This window comes from Eleginops maclovinus, chromosome 22, assembly GCF_036324505.1.
Source record: "Eleginops maclovinus isolate JMC-PN-2008 ecotype Puerto Natales chromosome 22, JC_Emac_rtc_rv5, whole genome shotgun sequence".
Classification (NCBI taxonomy): Eukaryota; Metazoa; Chordata; class Actinopteri; order Perciformes; family Eleginopidae; genus Eleginops; species Eleginops maclovinus.
Genome location: NC_086370.1, coordinates 6513898 through 6532591, shown reverse-complemented (window position 1 = coordinate 6532591; position 18694 = coordinate 6513898). Strand labels below are relative to the sequence as shown.

The following is an 18694-nucleotide window of genomic DNA, read 5'->3' as shown; positions in this document are numbered from 1 at the left end:
GAAGTTTTGACACTGAGCATTGCCTTCAATCCCTAAACTCACTGCTCTTTGTTGCGTTATTTTTTTATACTACTTTAAAATTCCACAAGAAATAGAATTGTTTTCGCCTTCCTGCCACAGACTGTATGCTTCTTCCCCAACCTACACTCCCGTTTTCAGTTTGATTTAAGATCCCTGCCCTGTAATGTCTTGCGGGATGGGCCGAGAATTAAGGAAGTCCAACAGGTTGTCTCCATGGAAACCCTGAGGTCAGCCATGCGAGGCCGGAGACCCCTCCTCAAACACAAAGAGCTCAGAGGCCTGTATCAACACAAACAACCCGGCACACACACACAATTCAAATAACTTGAGGACTTCCTGTGTAGCCCCTACAGCGCATTTTCATTATGCAACGTAAAACCTACAGTAAGTTACTGGTGAACTGGTGGAGCAATGGATTTCAAGAATGGCTTTTGTACATTCAGATTAAAAGTCTACATCAAGTGTTCAGAATCACACACCGATGGCACAACCATACACATTTTAGAAGATCATTGGCCTGCTGCTACATGCTATAACATAACACCAAGTACCACAGGATTAGTACCCTCTTAGCTTTTAAGGAAAATCAAGACAACACAAGTAGTTGCGATTTTTCTAAAATATGAAAGATATACTGCACTAATAAAAATTTTAAAAAGTGATTGTGAAGTGCAACCGAAGCATTTAACAGCAAACATGCACAGAGTTTAAGAGATTTCCTGAATGACTTTTGCAACCATATACTCCCCATTTAAGGTACAACACAAGGATGTTGTTTTTGAAGTTCTCTTCCTTGTACTGCTAGAGATTTACTTACAATTTTCCTACTGTTTTCCTAAGATGTTCCCTCAGTCTTCCACACACTCTTTCTGCCTGGGAACCAAACCGACCATCATCCCAAGGGAGGAAGGAGACGGATGAATAAACTGGGCCGAGAGGGTCACTGTGATATGCAACCCACTACTGATTACTGATTAGCTCCTTTAATTGAACTTTTAGATGTTGACTATTCAGTGACCTGGTGGCAAATAAAGACACGGTTGAAAAGGACTCCCAAGTTAAGAAAAATAAAGAAAATCATCAGTATTAAGCAGAAACTATCCCCTCCTATTGATCTACTGATTCCTTTATTCAAGGATAACTTATATCTTAGATTTAAAGACACGATTCATCAGTGTATGACCTGATTTCTTTACATCAGTGTGACTTTGTGCAATTGCTATGGTGCTGGATTTGCAAATGTCTGGGTAAATATGTAAATAATTAGAGTAAGTATTGGCGCAATTTGATTCCATCATTTCTTCACCTAAGCGTGGCAAGTAAAACATTTTAAATTGAAATGCTCTTTTCTGTTTAATTAGTCAGGAATCCGTTTATTTATATAAAAGCAGAATGTTTAGTGAAAGTAAAATGTAAGTTTAGACACTGGGCTGATGATATGCCTTTATTTGAATGTGATTGTGCCATTAATTACAGACTTGAATTAATGTTATCTGAAAGCACTTTGTATACTTTTTGCCAAAAAGGGCTGAGCACTATAGTTTCTTCTAATACCGTTATCTTTAAGATAAAAGATTGGCAAAACAAAACAGATCAACTTAAAGTTAGTTTTCATCAACATTACAAACTATTTTAATATTAAATTAATGCCAGATTGTGGATGTATATGTTTTAGTAGTTACATTCTCTTCGACTTTCCTATAATGTAAGTAATGTGCTTAAAGCCCTGCTAACTCCATCTTCACTGATGGGAGTTGGGCAAGAGAGCGGAAACAGTCCGGAGGTAAGTGAACTCACCATGAAAACGTGTAGACAGCGGGTCATCTCTGCAGCTTTATATACTTCAGGAGGGTTTTAAATAGCAGCCACCATCCCTCGCAAACTTACATAACTGAAAAATAAAATTAAAAGGAGTGTGTTAGCTCTTCTTTCGATGCTGGCCGTTCATTTGTCCTCAGCGACTCCACGAATAGGAGGCGAACTTGACGATGATGACTAACACTTAAAAGTTCTGGATAAAGAGTTCACACATTTATTGTTAATTTAACTTTATTAAGCCTATGGTTCCTCTGTCCCAGTTAACACTGTCCGTTTTAAACTCCGGAGGTTTTTGTAGGAAGAAAGCTTGAACAGAGTCCGGCCCCCTTTTCAGTGACCGGTGTAAAGAATCGGAACGCAACAAGATTCCATTTCCGGTCATTCTTTTCACAATAAAAGCAGAATTCATAAAATAATATAAACAATACATAGAAAGTTGATTATGACATGTTATAAAGATACACTGTTTCCCTATCCACTTCATGCCACTCTTTTAACATGAAATAGTGTCACTTTTGCAGAAGAAATAACGCTTTTATTACGTAATACTTCCGCTATTATGTCATCTTCTTATGTCTAACTTGACTCAGCCGGGAAGCTGTAGGACTGCGGGGCAAACTCTCACATTGCAGAATCACAGGTTAACAGCCACATATACAGATGTTGCCCAGCTAACCTTTTAAGAAATTTCTCTCACCTTGCAAACTGTGCATCAGCCTCCTCCCTGTTGAGTGTTGGGAGGTCAGCTGTGTGCTGATGTCCTTTTCATTCCGCACGGATCAGCTGGGAATGTTTCAATAGCACGTCTCCTTTTATGTGCAGACATTCTCTGGCTTGTAGCGTTGGTTATGTAAAAGGGCACACCTCTCCCTCTCAAGAGCCTCACTTGACCTCTACTCCTAACCAAAACTCTGACCTCCAATTAAAAGATGTTGAACTAATACACCTGCAATTAAACATTCCTACATAACATTTCATTTAGCTGCCGCTTTTATCCAAAGTGACTTACAATAAGTGCAATAGAAATAGAGAATCAAACTCCGAACAACAAGGAAAGTGCAAATATATTCACTTCAAGCAAGTGAACCGGCCTTTTATCTAGCACTACCATAATGCTTCGTCCATTTGAATTTGAAACATGGTTAAAACATTTGAATTAAAGCAGCTCGCACTGATTTACATTTATCACAGTTGGGGTCCAGCTTTGTGTAAATTCGTGTTAATTTGGCTTTTGTAAAGTGTATGATGCACAATTTCATTGTATGAGCACATTGACGTGTCCTAATTTGTGGACCTGAACTTACATGTGCTGTTTTGAGTGCACAAGTGGGTAGCCTACCAATGTATGGCGAAAAAGAAGTGTACTATGAGTACTCAAATTATGCACTCAGCTTTTTAAAAGTTATTTGGAACACTGGAAACTTGTGATAGTCATTGCCATCTTGGCTATATACAAGTTGTGCGGTTTCTGCGGTAGGCTAAGGACAACACTATACAGTAAAAAGTTAAACATGTGTTTTTCTTCTTCAATATTTAATAATCGTACCGCTATACCAGTGTTGGATTGAAGCTATTGTTAATTTTATTGGGATTTTGCACCCAGATTTGGTACTGTGAGATAACGTTGATAGAGCTAGCTAGCTAGCTAGCTAGCTGACTGGGCGTTTGTCTCACCGAAGGACTCAGAGTATTACATCTGGGATTATCCACTTTTATCTGTGTTGTCAGACTGCGGTAGTTAGAGGTGTGTGTGGAAAACAGTTATATTGTTTCTTTACACAATTAATGAATTGTAAATATCAAAGTAATTGAAAGTTTGTACTTGGTCTAAGACCTTGACCATAAACAACAACCCTGGTCCAAATCCAGCTGGACCTTTGATGAATTTCATTGCAAGTCCCTTTTTTCTCCTATATGCTAACATCTCTGTCTCATAACACAATCTAATAAAGAAATAAACTGGTCAAGAACAATTATTAAAATACACCAGCAAGCATTTAAATATCATAAAAGAAGTATTTACATACTTAAATGTAGCTACACAACACTATTGGTAAAATAACCTGGTGTAGATGTGAGGCATAATTAGGCCACACATGTTAGACACAATGAAGTAAGTAAATCCAGAATAAACTGTTGCTTCTGATCTAAGTTAACAAATGCCATGTTGTCAGCGGTCCACTTTGAGCCTTCAGGGTTGGAGAGCTTTTGTCCGCGCGCTGCGTGCTGTCTGGGTTACCCCGAGCAATCACAAACTAACCCTGAGCTGGCCCCTTGAAGGAGGCAGAGCCGACCCAAATGTCCTCACTTCACAAACATTTCCTCAGTCTCAGGGGTGTGAAAAGTCAAATGACTACTCTCACATATACACTCTTTCTATATTATTGACAAGAATGCACACACACTCATTCTTTCAAACTGAAAAGAGAGAACACTTTCATGCTGTTGGCTTTTTCCACAACCCTCATTATTGCTTTGTTTAGGGTACACAGAGGAAGAGAAACCTGCTGGTATAAGGATCTAGATGCAGATTAAATGTCTGTAAAAAAAGTGTTTATACTCAAAGCACCATAAGGATGTGGGGTTAGGTTAGGTTAAAACAGTTGACACTAAAACCAGCGGTGGGGGTGTGTGACCTACAGGGGATCTCCCTCTCACAGTTTATACTTTTACTGTTGGAGCACATCTGATCAAAAGTTGATGGCATCATGTCCAACTATTGGTCATGGCTGAGTAATGTATATGCAGTAATGTCATGAAACCTTTGTGTTTTAGGTATTTTATTGTTTTTTATTTACTAAAACATTGGATCAAGTTATTATTAACTGGCAAGGCAATACGCAGCATTTTACTGAAGACACCATGCGCAATAGAAAGGTAGTGTTTGTGTGTGTAAGCAAATGTGTGTTTCGTATACATGAGAATGCAAACACGGCAGCGGAGAGACAAAGGGAGGGAGGAGAGGAGAGGAGCGCTGTGGGTCAAATTTCACTGATCTGTCAGAAGTGTCAGAGAACAGATGAGAGCTCAGAATGTGTTGAGGTGTTACACTCCAGACGAGAAGAGGAAACTTCATGTTGGAAAACAGGAGCAGATTTTGATTATGATCTCAGGGGTCAACTGAGTGCAGCAAGTAAAGTAATTAGGTGTAAATCAAGTGAAAGTAGCTAATACAAAAATGTTATCAATCGTTTCCGTTGTTTTAAAAAATAAGCACTTGGCATGTCTCTTTGATCGATACTTATACTTAATACTTTGTAATTTATTGTATAAGTGTTTATTTGTGATTCATTTGTGAATGCCTTTAACATGACATTGTCATCACTATGTTATTCCCTCTTCTATTGGCTAGTGCTTCAACACATTGTATTGTATTGTAGGACACAGGGTGGGACATCTCTTAAGGGTTGACCTGTAGAGCTGGCCAGCTAACCAATCAGAGCAGACTGGGTTCTGGTTTCAGACAGAAGGTGGAAAAAGGTGCTTCAGCACAGGCAGTATGATAAAAATAAAGACCTTTCTGAACATTAAAGCATGGAGACATTTCACAGAAGGGGCAACAAATACAAATATGAGCAAATATGAGCACAATGTCCAGCAGTGGCTCAGTCAGTAGGGTATTGGACTGGGAATCGTAGGGTCGCCGGTTCAAGTCCCCAAACAGACTTGAAATATGGAAAGTGGACTGCTACTTGGAGAGGTCCCAGTTCACCTCCTAGGCCCTGCTGTGGTGTCCTTGAGCAAGGCACCGGACACCTCCAATCCCCCCTCCCCATTGCTCCCCGGGTGCTGCACAATAGCTCCCCACTGCTCCTAGTACTTGGATTGGTTGAATGCAGAGGACCAATTTCACTGTGTGTGCTCTGCTGTGTGCATGTATGTGACAATAAAGAGGGTTTCATCCTCCGATTCCATCTATCTACAATAGGGCCCCTTTCATTAACATTTTTTACAAACTGTAGGCATCAGTTTTGCATTTAAAAAAAAAAGTGTTTTATTGTTGAGGAACCGGTGAAACAGGTTTTTCATTGCTTCACAATTACACTGCAGTTCTGTACATGATTTCCATTTTCAACTATAGTCCCTCAACAATAGCTTTCTGAGGGTTCCAGCTCAAGGACATAATTTAAATAGCAACACGTTTATTTATACAATTGCTTGGCAAAGATGAACTGAAATGATCATGTGAAGCGTAAAATCAGTCAGAAATGCAAGTGTGAGTGTTTCAGAGTTGACTTGTATTTCAACAGCACCACCGAGTGGATCAAGGGGGGAAACACACACACAGACTAAGCTTAACACACGAGTGCATCCTAACACACAGACTCAATGGGTAAATGAAGCATGAAACTCACAATGGTCAGGGATTAAAGGCATTTATTCTCAAAACTGTGTTTTCCTAACACAAAGCTCCAGCATTGAATATCACAAACACTGGCTCTGGTTCAAACACTGGAGTGATAGCAGCGATTCACATTACAGTACTACAAAATCATCACATTGAATCTCTGTTGTTAAAAGACATGATATCCTTAGGCACAGTCATTTAGAAGTCTTTCGTTATACCATATAGAGACAAGGTAAGAAACACGTTCAATTACAAAAAGGCATATTTCCATCAAAAGCCCGTCTGGAAACAGATTTGTTATAAGACTCCAATAACACCACGATTGCATACCACTGTCATTAGCACCATGTGGTTGTATGCCAACCAGCCAAATGGCAGTTTACATTATTTGTCAAAAATGTCATCACTTGATAGTTTCCTAATATAAGTCATTTGTGTGACATTCTAATATTAAATGTATTAATTTGTGATTCTTGTTATCGCCAAAAATCCGTTTTGTCAGGCCACAGTTAGCTTGAGATTTGACCCCCACATTCTAATCAGTTAATCCTTGAGTCCAGTGGACATTTGTGTCAAGTTTGAAGAAATTCTCTCGAGGCAAAATGGGATATTTTGATGAGCAACTTTTCACAGTTAATGTTTGAGTGCAATTGGACGGTGTGCAAAAGTTATATGAAAACGATTCTCATCTCGCAGCCATTGGATGAACTGCTATTTTTGTCACTAGTGCATGGGCGAAGGATTCCATTTAAAGAGAAATTGATTTCGATGATCTACACCAAATTTAGCTTTCTATCTTCACTGAGTTGATCACAAAATAAAAGATTAACAATGTATATCAAAACTATTAGTCAATACTGAAATATACTATTATTTGTATCACGTAAAGTTAAAATACTGTTGTTTCAGTGAATTCAGAGTGGCTTCTCGAGGCTCTGGGTGAAGTGCTCCCCAGCGTACAGGCCGTAGTGCAGGGTCTCAGTCTGCGCTGCAGCCCAGGACATCTGCTGACTGGAGAAGCGAGCGGCCCAGCGGCCCTGAGGGTCCACCGACACCACGCCCCCCAGACCACTGACTCTGGACTTCATGTAGGCCAGGCCTAAATCACTGGCAGCCTCCACGGACTGACCTGAGAGCAGAGGAGAGAGGCAATAAGGTACTGAATCAGGAAGAAGTGTTCATGAAGAGGTCAGGGGTCAACTATTGTTCAAACATTGGTGAAGAACAAATCACTTTCTCTGTGAGTGGAGATCAAAACACCTAAGAGAGATATGATTTTGTTGTATTGCACTTTTGTAATGAAAGTGCAATACAAACATATGTTTCCTGTTGGAGTGACAACAATTGTGGACATCAGTCGACATTTTTAAACAACAGTTAAAAACACATCTTTTAAAATGAGCAACACCCCGCATTTAAATGGTCTTTTTGTCTTTATTATTTGGTTATTTTTATATTGTTTAATTTATTTTATAGGTTTCATAGGTTTTGACTTTTTATTAGCAACATTCCCTTTTAAGTTGGTGTTTTAATCATCATCCTTTATAACTCCTATTAATTATTTATTATTATTGTCTTATTTGGGTTTTATTTTAATTTTATTTATATAATAGGTATTTACATTTTATCCTATTCATTGATTTTGTCTTCCTTTATTTTGCAGAGGGATCGCCATGTCATTGTGTTTTATGTTTTATTTTAACATTTACTGCTGCGTCTTAAAGTGTTAGACGGTTATATCAGCTGCACCTGATGAATGAAAAGTGCTATACAAATACTACTTATTATTATAATTTATTTGTATTAATAATAACTGATAAAGAATGTCTTAGAGCCTAACCACATTATATTTATTTTTTTTAATTACATTTCAATTAAATTACATAAATAAAGCTGTTTCCGCCATGAATTGGTGCATAAAACTAATCAACAAACAGCAAATGAAGAGTTCAACCCTGAATATTTCCCAGTGAAGAAGCAGAATGTGTCCCTCTCAATGTTAAAACTAAACCAAATTCCCTTTTTTTAAACATACATTTTAAAATCACTGATGAGAGCAGTAATTCAAGCCATACACTTATTCAATTATTCGCAAAAATCGCCTGGTTTGAGGCACTTTATGTCACTGCAGAAATAACGACTGTGTTACCTTGCTCTATGTAAAAGAGGATGAGTCTGGCCAGAGTAACCTTCATGATGGTTTCTCCGTGGCCTGTGGTCGACACTGCCCCAAACAGGTTATCAGCGTAACCTCCACTCCCTGCAGGGACAAATCAAGCAAAAAAAAAAAAAGAAGAAAAATCAGTGACATTCTCTTTTTTAAATATTTTCTATATTTCGTCTCATTACCTTTTCTGATTCTGGCTGTGACGGTATTGTAAGCTATACATTGTAACAAGCTGCGGCAAAAGGGGGTCATAGGACTATAATTTAAAGTTTCATTTTGCAACATATTTCTTTTCTCCAGGAAATTAGACTTCTGCTGACGTTGTGAGAAAGTACAAACAACTTCTAGCAAAGGATTACAGAGCAGCAGTTTATATAGCAGGTATCAGGATGCAATTACACATCAATCTCACTAGGTGGCTGATGTTGAGCTGCTTTTATTTTGGAATGTACTAAAGTGGTGTTTAAAACTTTAGCAAACTTTGGCACTTTATTGACCATCTGGTAGTTGTTATTATTTAATCTTGCCCCTTTATTCTCCTTTGATGCAAGCTGTTTGGGAGAAGTACTCAGATCATGTACTTGAGTAAAAGTAGAAGTACCAGAGTGTAGGAATACTATGTTACAAGTAAAAGTCCTGCAATGACTCAAGTAAAAGTACAAAAGTATTAGCATCAAAATATACTTAAAGTACCAAAGGTAAAAGTACTTATTCTGCAGATTGGTCCATTTCAGAATAATATCTCTGATATGTTTTATAATGATTGATCATTAAAGTGTTCTTAAAGCTGGTAAAGGCGCAGCTAGTTTGAATGACTCTGTATACTGCAGGGTAGCTGCTGAATTTACTCCAGGTGAACTAAAGTCTGATTTAAGGGCTGATTATATTTCACATCATTAATCCAAATCTGCAAAGTAACCAAAGGTGTTAAATAAATGAAGCGGAATAAAAGTACACAATTTACCTCTGAATTGTAGTGGAGTAGAAGTTCAAGTACCACAAAACTGTACTTAAGTACAGTACCTGAGTCAAGGTACTTTTTTTACTTTACAACACTGCTTTTTATCTAACCTAGTTTGATGCCCCTTTTCGCAGATAGCTTTTGTTGGTATAGACGTGTTTTTCAGAGTGAGACTATAACTCGGACCCAAAACAGTCCGATCAATCATTTATTCAGAGTGACACATTAGATGTCCTGAAGGTTCCAAAGTCCCTGTGAAGCTGTTGATTAAACCTAAGAATCAAACACCTCTGAGAGTCCGTCTCCCTGATGTAATCTCATTTTGTTGCAAGAGGCCTTATTCAGCTTTTTGGAGTTTCTCTCCTGTAGTGTGTTCTATAGGTTTCTGTGCATGTAACTGGTCTGCAAAGGCTAAAAGCACAAAGTTACATAGAGGGAGTTTCTCTCCCACACACTCACCTCCTGCCTGAAACGCCTCCATCGGATTCCTTTGTTGACTTCACTTACATAGTGACGTCACTATGTAACACTTACACTTCTATTGGCTAGTGCTCTAACACATTATACGTGATAATATGTTTTGTAGATCTTTTTTAACTCTACTGCCATTGACTTGTGAAGCACCTTGAGATGACGTTGTTAAAGTGTGCTACACAAATGAAATGTATTATTATTATTATTATTATTATTATTATTATTATTATTATTATAAGCTAAGGGGACAGACATTTGCGATACATCTCTAAGCAGTTGAACAATCACAGCGGAGCCGGCCAGCTAACCAATCAAAGCAGACTGGGCTCTGGTTTCAAACAGAGGGTGAAAACAGGTGCTGCACAGCAGGCAGTATGAGAACAATAAAGAGCTTTTTGAACATTAAAGCATGGGGACATGTCCCAGTAGAGGCACAAAATACAAATATGAACCTGAACAATGTCCTCTTACAAAAAACCCACATAATTCAATCAATGCAGATATTTATACTTTTTTTGCCAAGAACATAATCTGAAACCATTCTTGATACTTTTGTGGCAATGTAAAGAAATAAAACCGTATCCTGACAGAAAATAATTGAGCAACTACAGAGTAATACCAATGCAACACCTATCTGTAGTATTGGACAATAAGTTGTTAGCAGACACAACACTCAGAGTCAATAGTTAACCAAGCAGACATTGTTCACTAACTAACAAACAACTTCTGCGGGTCAAAGGTCAGCTGCTGGAAAACGATGAGTCTTAAAAAACACCTTCCAATGTTTTGGTGTGATATTGACCTCAATAGACCTCCTGCTCACTCTTAAAGGCGCATAATTCAAAATGGTTGGTGTGAGGACTGACCTATGCAGGGTGTGTCGCCCACCCGGCCCTCCATCTTGTTTAACATCCCCCCAGTGGAGGTGGCGCAGGCGATGTTTCCCTCAGAATCCACCGCCACTGCTCCAACCGTGCCCATCTTCCCCCTGCACGGAACAGCGAAAAATCTCCTTTTTAAAACAATTATATTGATAAAACGTTTATAAATCAGGACACAGAAGAAACAAAAAATAGAATTGGGATAAACATACCACAATTATAACATCAATATACATGATAATGAATTCAATATAAGTTCCTGAGTTTGAGAGGCCTCATATATACTGATTCACATGAAAAAATCCAGTTAAAAATGAGGGAACATTTTTATTTCTAAATTCTTTTTACATTTAGGTATTTAAAATGAGCCATACATAATCAATAACTTTAAAAATAATTCAATGTAATATTGATCATGTTCAAAATGTACAACGGCATTTTCACTCTGATATTAACATTAGTTTAGTTAGACAATATATAACCATATATTCGAGTCCAAGAAGTAACTAAATGTATTCAATGGTATAAATGCATTACAGAAATGATAGGTTATCTTTGCAAAAATTACATTTATTTTTTAAATCTTAGAATTGTGTATGAGTATTAGATCCTCACTTTGCTCAGTGGGAAACGTTTGGAACTTGCTCTTTTGTTGAAATTGCAGTTAAAGCAATAACAATGAATTCCAACAGTGACCCTGTGTCATGATCCTGGTTTCGTGTCTGTCATGTCTTTGTGTTGTGTGTTTTATTTTGAAAGGTTTTCCCCTCTTGTGTCACGTTAAGTTTCACTTCCCCTTTTGTCTCTTGTTCGTTCGTCATAGTTTCCTACCTGATCCTGTAAATGTTACCTGCCTGTTCCTGTCCACCGTCTGTCTGCTCCTGTTCCCAGTGTCCCTGTATCCCCTGGTTAGTGTTGGTGTGGTTATTTTTTCTTTGAAAGTACAGATTTAATTTAAATACAGCTCGCCGTTTGTTTGGACCCATACCTGCCTCCCGTTCATTTTACTGCACTTGGGTCCTGTTTCCCCAAACCCTGAGTCTCAGTAAAAACACCTGAACAAACATCCAGAGGAGCTTCCCCAACTGCTCCTGCTGAATGTCCTAACATTGTTGATTCGTCTGCTCAGCAGGTTTAGGGAGTAACGGATTGCAAGTATACGCCTACTGCCTGAATCTGCTTCATGCTTTTCACTTTCTTTGGTTCATTTGTTCTGTTTTTAATTCAGCAGATGAACCTCTATGTTCATAAAATAGTGTATTGAACTCAACTGTGTGTATGAAACTAAAACAGAGCCTTTTCTGTTAGCTCAGATTTTATTTCTGCGTTTAACAGAGCATTTTCAAAATGTTATAACCATTTTTTAAACGACTACAGTACTTCTCCCCCAGTATGCAGTCTCAGCAGGATTCAGATCTTGTTCCTCTGTTACCTTCCTGATGGATCGGAGTATTTTTAGAACAAATGCTAATAAGCTTAAAGAAGTGGTGACTCACATTTGGCTCTCCACAGGGTTGGCATCAGGCGCCAGGTTCTTTACCCAGCGCATGCGGGAGTACTCAGTGATGAGGGACTCAGGAGACACCTCGGGGACCCCCATGGAACGGGCGAACTGATTGGCCCCCTCTGCTGTCAGAAAGGAGTGACTCGTCTGAAATCAATCAATCAAAGGTCACATCCTTAAAGACGCACTATTCAGCTTTTTGGGGTTTTGCCTTTCCCGTAGTGTGTTTTTGTGCATGTAAATGGTCTGCAAAGGCTAAAATCACAAAGTTCCCTACAGAAAGAGTTTCTCTCACACACACTCCCCCCTGCCTGAAACAACTCCATCGGACTCCTTTGTTTACTTACACCAACAAAGTGACATCACTATGTAACACTCAGGATTCTTTTGGCTAGTGCTCCAACACATTTAACGTGATATGCTAAGGGGGGGGTGGGAGCTCTAAGCAGTAGACCAATCACAACAGAGCCGGCCAGCTCACCAATCAGAGCAGAATGGGCTCTGGTTTCAGACATCGGGCGAAATAGGTCGCTGCAGCACAGCCAGTATGAGAAAAATAAAGAGCTTGTTGAACATTAAAGCATGGAAGCGTGAACCACACCTGAGAGAAGCTCTGAGAGTGGGCAAACATCACAAGGACACTCATAGACAATGATCTCCAGTTTATCACAGACATTGTAAAGCAACAGAGGAGCTTTGCCATGAGGTAAACAAAAACTTGATGGTTCAGTGACTGTCAGCCATTTTACCCCTCCTCCGGACAGTTTTATCACAGACATTGTAAAGCGACAGAGAAACTTTGCCATTATGTAAACACAGACTTGAGCCTTCAGTGACTGTCAGCAATTGTATCCCTTCCCCCAGACTTCCGGTTTGTGGGGGAAATTTCAAACAAAGGAATGCAAGCTGGATGCTGATATATGGTTAACTTCCAAAGGAACACAGATTTGAAGTTACTTTAACGTGTAATCTTTTATTCCATAAATCCTTGTTTTGCAGGTATTCACCTATGAATTTTGATGTATGAGAATTGCATGATTTCATGTTGGTGATTTAACTGTTATTTGGTTAAAATCGAGTTACTTTGTAACTACTGTAATTTTCATTCGATCTGTATTGTGTTTAGTCTTTCTTAACAGCTAAAACATTGCAGATGTCAGATGTGGGAGAGTTAGACATTTAAAACATGTCTTTCATATCAAGAAAGTTCATTCTTAAGGAAACTCACTTAGATCAGTTTGATGACTTGGGAAGAGTATGACGTAAAACCACCCCAGATTCAAACGTTCAAACGCTCTCGTTACGATCTCTTGTTACGCTCTTATTCTTGCTACTCCTATACCTCTTAATGATGGGAGCCACATCACCTCGGGTCACAGACCCTGTGACGCCCCAAGGACCCCCAGGGAGACTCCTTTTGTCTCACCTCCTTTATTCTTCTTAAGTTCTTAGTATAAGTTACATTCTTAATACTTTACCTCAACGGACTCTCGTCTTTGCAACTAAAGTTGACTACAGAAGATGCGCTTAAAGACTTTGAATGAACCCAGCTGTTCTATGCCATGTGCCATCTTGGAGGCCGAAGACAACAGCGCCGACGCATCGCCAGTTTCCAGACATGCCGACCCGCAATTGAGAATTGCTGCACTGTGGTCGCGAGATGCAAAGTCCACAGCCACACGACACAACCGGCCTCAAACTGTGCCGCCACGAGGGAGGAAGTCCAGGCCCAAACAGGGCTGCATCTGAACGCATGCCGCTGGCTAAACCCAGCCACCATCACCAGGCCCCCGTTCGCCCGCTGTCTACATCAACCTCCAGCACGGCAACCACACTGTCATCCATCAGTAAGGCAACACGGATTCCTTACACTTGGGTTGTGCTCATTTCTAGCTATTAAGTTCAGGTTAGATTAGGGTATAAACTCCCCAAATAGTTTCCTGCATATTTCAGCTGTTAAGAGTTTCAACTATACTTTCCGTATTTGCACAAACCATCTGATACACTGTCCATTTATATTGTCTAACCTTCCTTTCCTACATTAGCTATTTATATTATTCTATGATACTTATGTTTTCTTTAGTGTTGTATAATCTAAGTTAGTTAATAAATGTTTCATTTATAAAGAACCTGTTAAGTGTTTTTGTGTGAGAGGTAAACCAGCCGCTGTTCACAGAGTGAACTCCGACTTTCAGAATTTGAGACTGATATAAAGTAATAAAGCTATCTATTTTCACTCTTTTTAGAGAGAGGTGCCCCGACCTTATTAACACGTTATATAAACGTATTTTCTTAAAGGTATATTTCGAGTTAATAGCTTATGTAAAGTGCTTGTCACACTACGTAAATAATTACAGATAATTATTTAAACTACACGAGCCATAAAATTAGCACAATAGGCCCCTTTAAGGTAATATTGTTCTGTTGTATTTGTTTGTATATTTGTTTTTTCATTAATTTATTAGCGTTGAAATAATCCAAAAATAACGGAAAGTAATCTTCAGGTTACATAACTTTAATTTTGTGACACTTAGATTAGGTTACTAATTATATTTTTTCACAGCTAACAAGTAATTATAATGTGATACATTTTTAATGCAACCTTCGCAAACCCTGTTACTTCTTTCAGGTTTAAAATGGTACACACCTTGTCCATGACCAGTCTTGCTAGCTGGATGGGGTTGGCGATGTTGCGTACAGCAGACACAGCACCGCTACCCAGAGTTTTCCCGTCCATCACAATGGCATCCATCTCCACCTCTCCTTTGATGTTCAGCACTGACCCACACCCTGGAACATCATTTGAAAATGTTTGGATAGAGGTATGCCTTTGTGGAAAAATAATCTTTAATAATATTTTATGTAAATAATCCTGGGAGTATATACAGTATGTGATCAATATAATTAAGAGCATTTTGTCCATAGGAGTAACACATATTTCTACAAGTGCAAAGTGGTTGTGGTGCTAGTTAGGGGCAGTAATTACCATTGGCCCTTTAAAGTTTTACAGTTACACCCCGAATAAAAAATGTATTGCATTTTTATCAACACCACTTTTTAAAGTATTAAATAAGTCAAGTTAGCTTTAATTAAAAAAGCTGATCAACAATAAGAATTGCATTTATGGTCATTTCTTTGTGTAGATATGTACAGATGTGTACTGTAAGTATGAATACATGTGTTCATACAGTGTATTTCTACTTTGCTATTATGGTTATTATATACATTTAATGGAACAGTATTACATGTTCATGTACCAAAACAAATATGGACAAATAGATTTCACATTTAAGGTATAGAACATGTACAAAACCAACTTAACTCAAATAATAAATGCAGTGACAGTTGTGTTTTTTTTTTTACAGATTAGTATTTGTAAGGTATACAGATTAGGATATGTAGATTACTTGATGTAAACATCATCAATTAGAAAAACAATGCAGTATGTGTAAGAAGGAGGCCATTCTGCTGCATAAGCATAATAGCCTCTCGCTCCTCGAGTAGTGATTTAACATTACCTGCATTATAACATGGGTTATTCTCCAGGACACTCACAGCCTCCACTACAGCGTCCATGCTGCTGCCCCCTCCGCAGAGGATGGTGTACCCGGCTCGGGCGGCAGAGCACACCCCCGCAGTGGACATCTCTGTCCGATCCTTTGGGATTTGACCCGCCCCCCCATGTACCACCACTACTGGCAACATGTCCTTCACTTGGGCTGGAAGAGTGAAAAGATAACACAGATCATTAAATGCTGAAGGAGCTACATGTAACATAAAGGACAATAGTAATATGGTGTGAATTTAGTGACCTGCAAAACTGACTTGGTTTCACTCTAATAACTTGTGTTGCTTCACTAAATTGTAGTCTAGTAGATCAAATATATTGGAGAAAATAAAATCATAAAGGTCTTTTATCTGACCTTTGCTCTCAGATAAACCGCTTTGACAACACACAATTCGAGCTGCACCCAATTGTAAAACTATTTAATTTAACGGGTTTTTTAAAATAACAACCACCCAGTCAAAAAATAAATAAATAAAGACATGGTGAATTATTTTGAAAATGCATCATTTCGGACTCGAACTAACTTTGTTGTCGCGTGAAAATGTGTCTGCTGTTAAATTGGAGCACGTGTATTATGCATTTACATGATAAACAAACACATTTAAGGTAAACAAGCATACACTGTTTTTTTCAGGTATAATGGAGGTATATGCTAACTGTCATTAAATAACAAAGGCACATGGCTACTGTTTAAACTCCACTAGTAACTAGGTCGTCGCGTTGTTCAGTCAAGCCAGAGCCAAAGTAACCTCACGCACCTAAAGCATAGCCTGTTTGCTTGCAGTTTAACGGGTTGCTAACATGACGCTTTACACTTTTAGCTATCAAGCTATGAGAATAACATTTAAATGCAACACCAAAACCAGCATGCACAACATTTGAAATTACACCGTGAATACAAGTCGGAGAACAGGCAAGGTGCACCACTCTTACCAAAATATCGCTGAGGAGTCCTAAAGCTCAGGAAAAGCAATATCATTTCCGGGATATGGAAATCACACCTTCAAAATAAAATACCACCAACACGCAGCATTCAACTTTAAGTATTTTTAATGAAATTAATTAGACATTAAGGAAATGTTTTTGTTATATCTTTGTGATAATGCCTAGTTTCCTCTTTTAACCTGTTTTTTGTGAGTCAAAATAATGTCCTTTTTCTATTTGTCGATGTTTGCTTCAACGAATGTCAATCCAATACACATAATAAACCTCATTATAAACATAAAAAACATGACAAACAAGCAATACGTTGAATGTGAGTTGTAAAACATCTGGCAATATGTAACTGCTGTGTAATTCCAAATATGTTGTGGTGTAATACCAAGGGTACTCCTATCAAACAACCCTTTACTAAAGGCTTCGTTACATCTGGACATATCAAAACTTGTCTTGGCATGCACAAAAAGATAACTCCCTTCATCATTGCTATTTTTTCTAATGATTTATTTTTGCGATTACTGGACTGAAAAGGAACCGTCCTCTGGTTGAAAGCTGTTGAGCAATCCAATCAAGTAGTGCATGCCTTCTGTAATCGTTTGCATGGCGTCAAATGAAGATGATTATATGTTTGGTTGTCTTTTTAAAGTCTTTACTCTCATGGTCAGCTCAGGAGCTCAGGAGCTGACCATGGTGCTGAAATACAAATCCAGCTGATTTTACTATGCCCACAGTGTGTATGACCCTTCAGGTTTCAGAAAAATAAGGAATAATCCAATGTCTTTCAGTTAACTGTATGACATTTTCAATGTCGACTTTCTAGCTCTGGAGAGATATTTCAGATATCAGCTGTTTACCAAATGTGTTTCTAAAAATACTCCAATAAAGGAAATGTGTTACTAATTTTAGATGAGTGTGACACAATTAATTATTTTTGTCTCTACAGCTTATGTTGTCAATGCTTTGTCATATACACATTTTTAGGTAAACCTCTTCACACAGCCTATGATTCAAATGGTATTCACTGACATACTGTAAATGTCACCCTACAGCCATGCATGTATGTGGCAAACCTCGGGCTCCATTCTGATTGTTTTTCAGTGTGTGTGTGTGTGTGTGTGTGTGTGTGTGTGTGTGTGTGTGTGTGTGTGTGTGTGTGTGTGTGTGTGTGTGTGTGTGTGTCTGTGTGTTGTGGGAGCTGGGAAATGCTGGAAGGATGGATAAAAAGAAAGGACAGAAGGAAGAGGTGGGGGAAAGAGAGGGAGGGAGGGAGGGTGAGGAAGGAGAAAAAAAGGGGATGCGCGTCATTCTCACACGCAATGAGTGGTGGGAGGGGGGAGTAAGATGAAGAAGAGGGTGCAAACACTCTTGCTGTGAATGGTTTCATATACACTACTGGAAAATGGCTCTTTAGACTTTTACTTTTTACATTTTGTCTATTGCTCATTGACTTACTGAAATAATGGGTAAGCTAAACACTATTAAATTGATTGCATTATTTTCTTATATTACAATTCCATTCATATCCCTATGTAATTGTCGCTCCTAAATATTAGTGTAGAAATGTGTAATGAAAGTTAAAGGTGATGGCTCAATGTATGCCATTGCTTAATTGAGATTTAAGGGTGAGTCATTGTAAACTGGATCTCAATTTTTTTATTTTACTCTTTAAAAGCTAATAAAGGCATAAACCCACATTATCATATGTTATTCTGTTATAACATTTTCGAGTGAACGTATATAGTTCAAACTTAATTGAAAAAGCAAGGATTTAGATGAAGTTATTAAACATGAAAGATCCATTCCCATACAATATATCGAAGTGTAGGATTTTCAATTAAAGTAATCTCATTTAAATAAATGTCTGTTAAGTCATTTAATTAACATAAACTAGGTTTAAAATAAGATGTTAAGTCAGCAGACTTTGAAGTGTTATACCACATTAAGAGAGCAAACAATACTGTAGGCATAATATTACCTTTTAGTTATAACCTATTTGTTTAGCAAATATTTTCT

General features: G+C 38.3%; 1 protein-coding gene across 2 annotated transcripts; it reads right to left on the bottom strand.

Annotated features, from left to right (window-relative positions):
- Window positions 1–6199: 6199 nt before the first annotated feature.
- asrgl1 (asparaginase and isoaspartyl peptidase 1) lies at window positions 6200–16714 on the bottom strand. 2 transcript variants are annotated; one of them, XM_063874165.1, is made up of 7 exons: window positions 16676–16714; window positions 15693–15893; window positions 14822–14964; window positions 12167–12321; window positions 10656–10777; window positions 8337–8447; window positions 6200–7316 (listed from the first exon to the last, which is right to left on the bottom strand). In XM_063874165.1, exons 2-7 carry the CDS (start codon window positions 15877–15879, stop codon window positions 7102–7104), a joined length of 933 nt encoding a protein of 310 aa, XP_063730235.1. In that variant the 5' UTR covers window positions 15880–15893; window positions 16676–16714; the 3' UTR covers window positions 6200–7101. The 2 variants fall into 2 exon arrangements, with proteins under 2 accessions (XP_063730235.1, XP_063730236.1); XM_063874166.1 differs by lacking the exon at window positions 16676–16714 and adding an exon at window positions 16633–16647.
- Between the last annotated feature and the right edge of the window lie 1980 nt (window positions 16715–18694).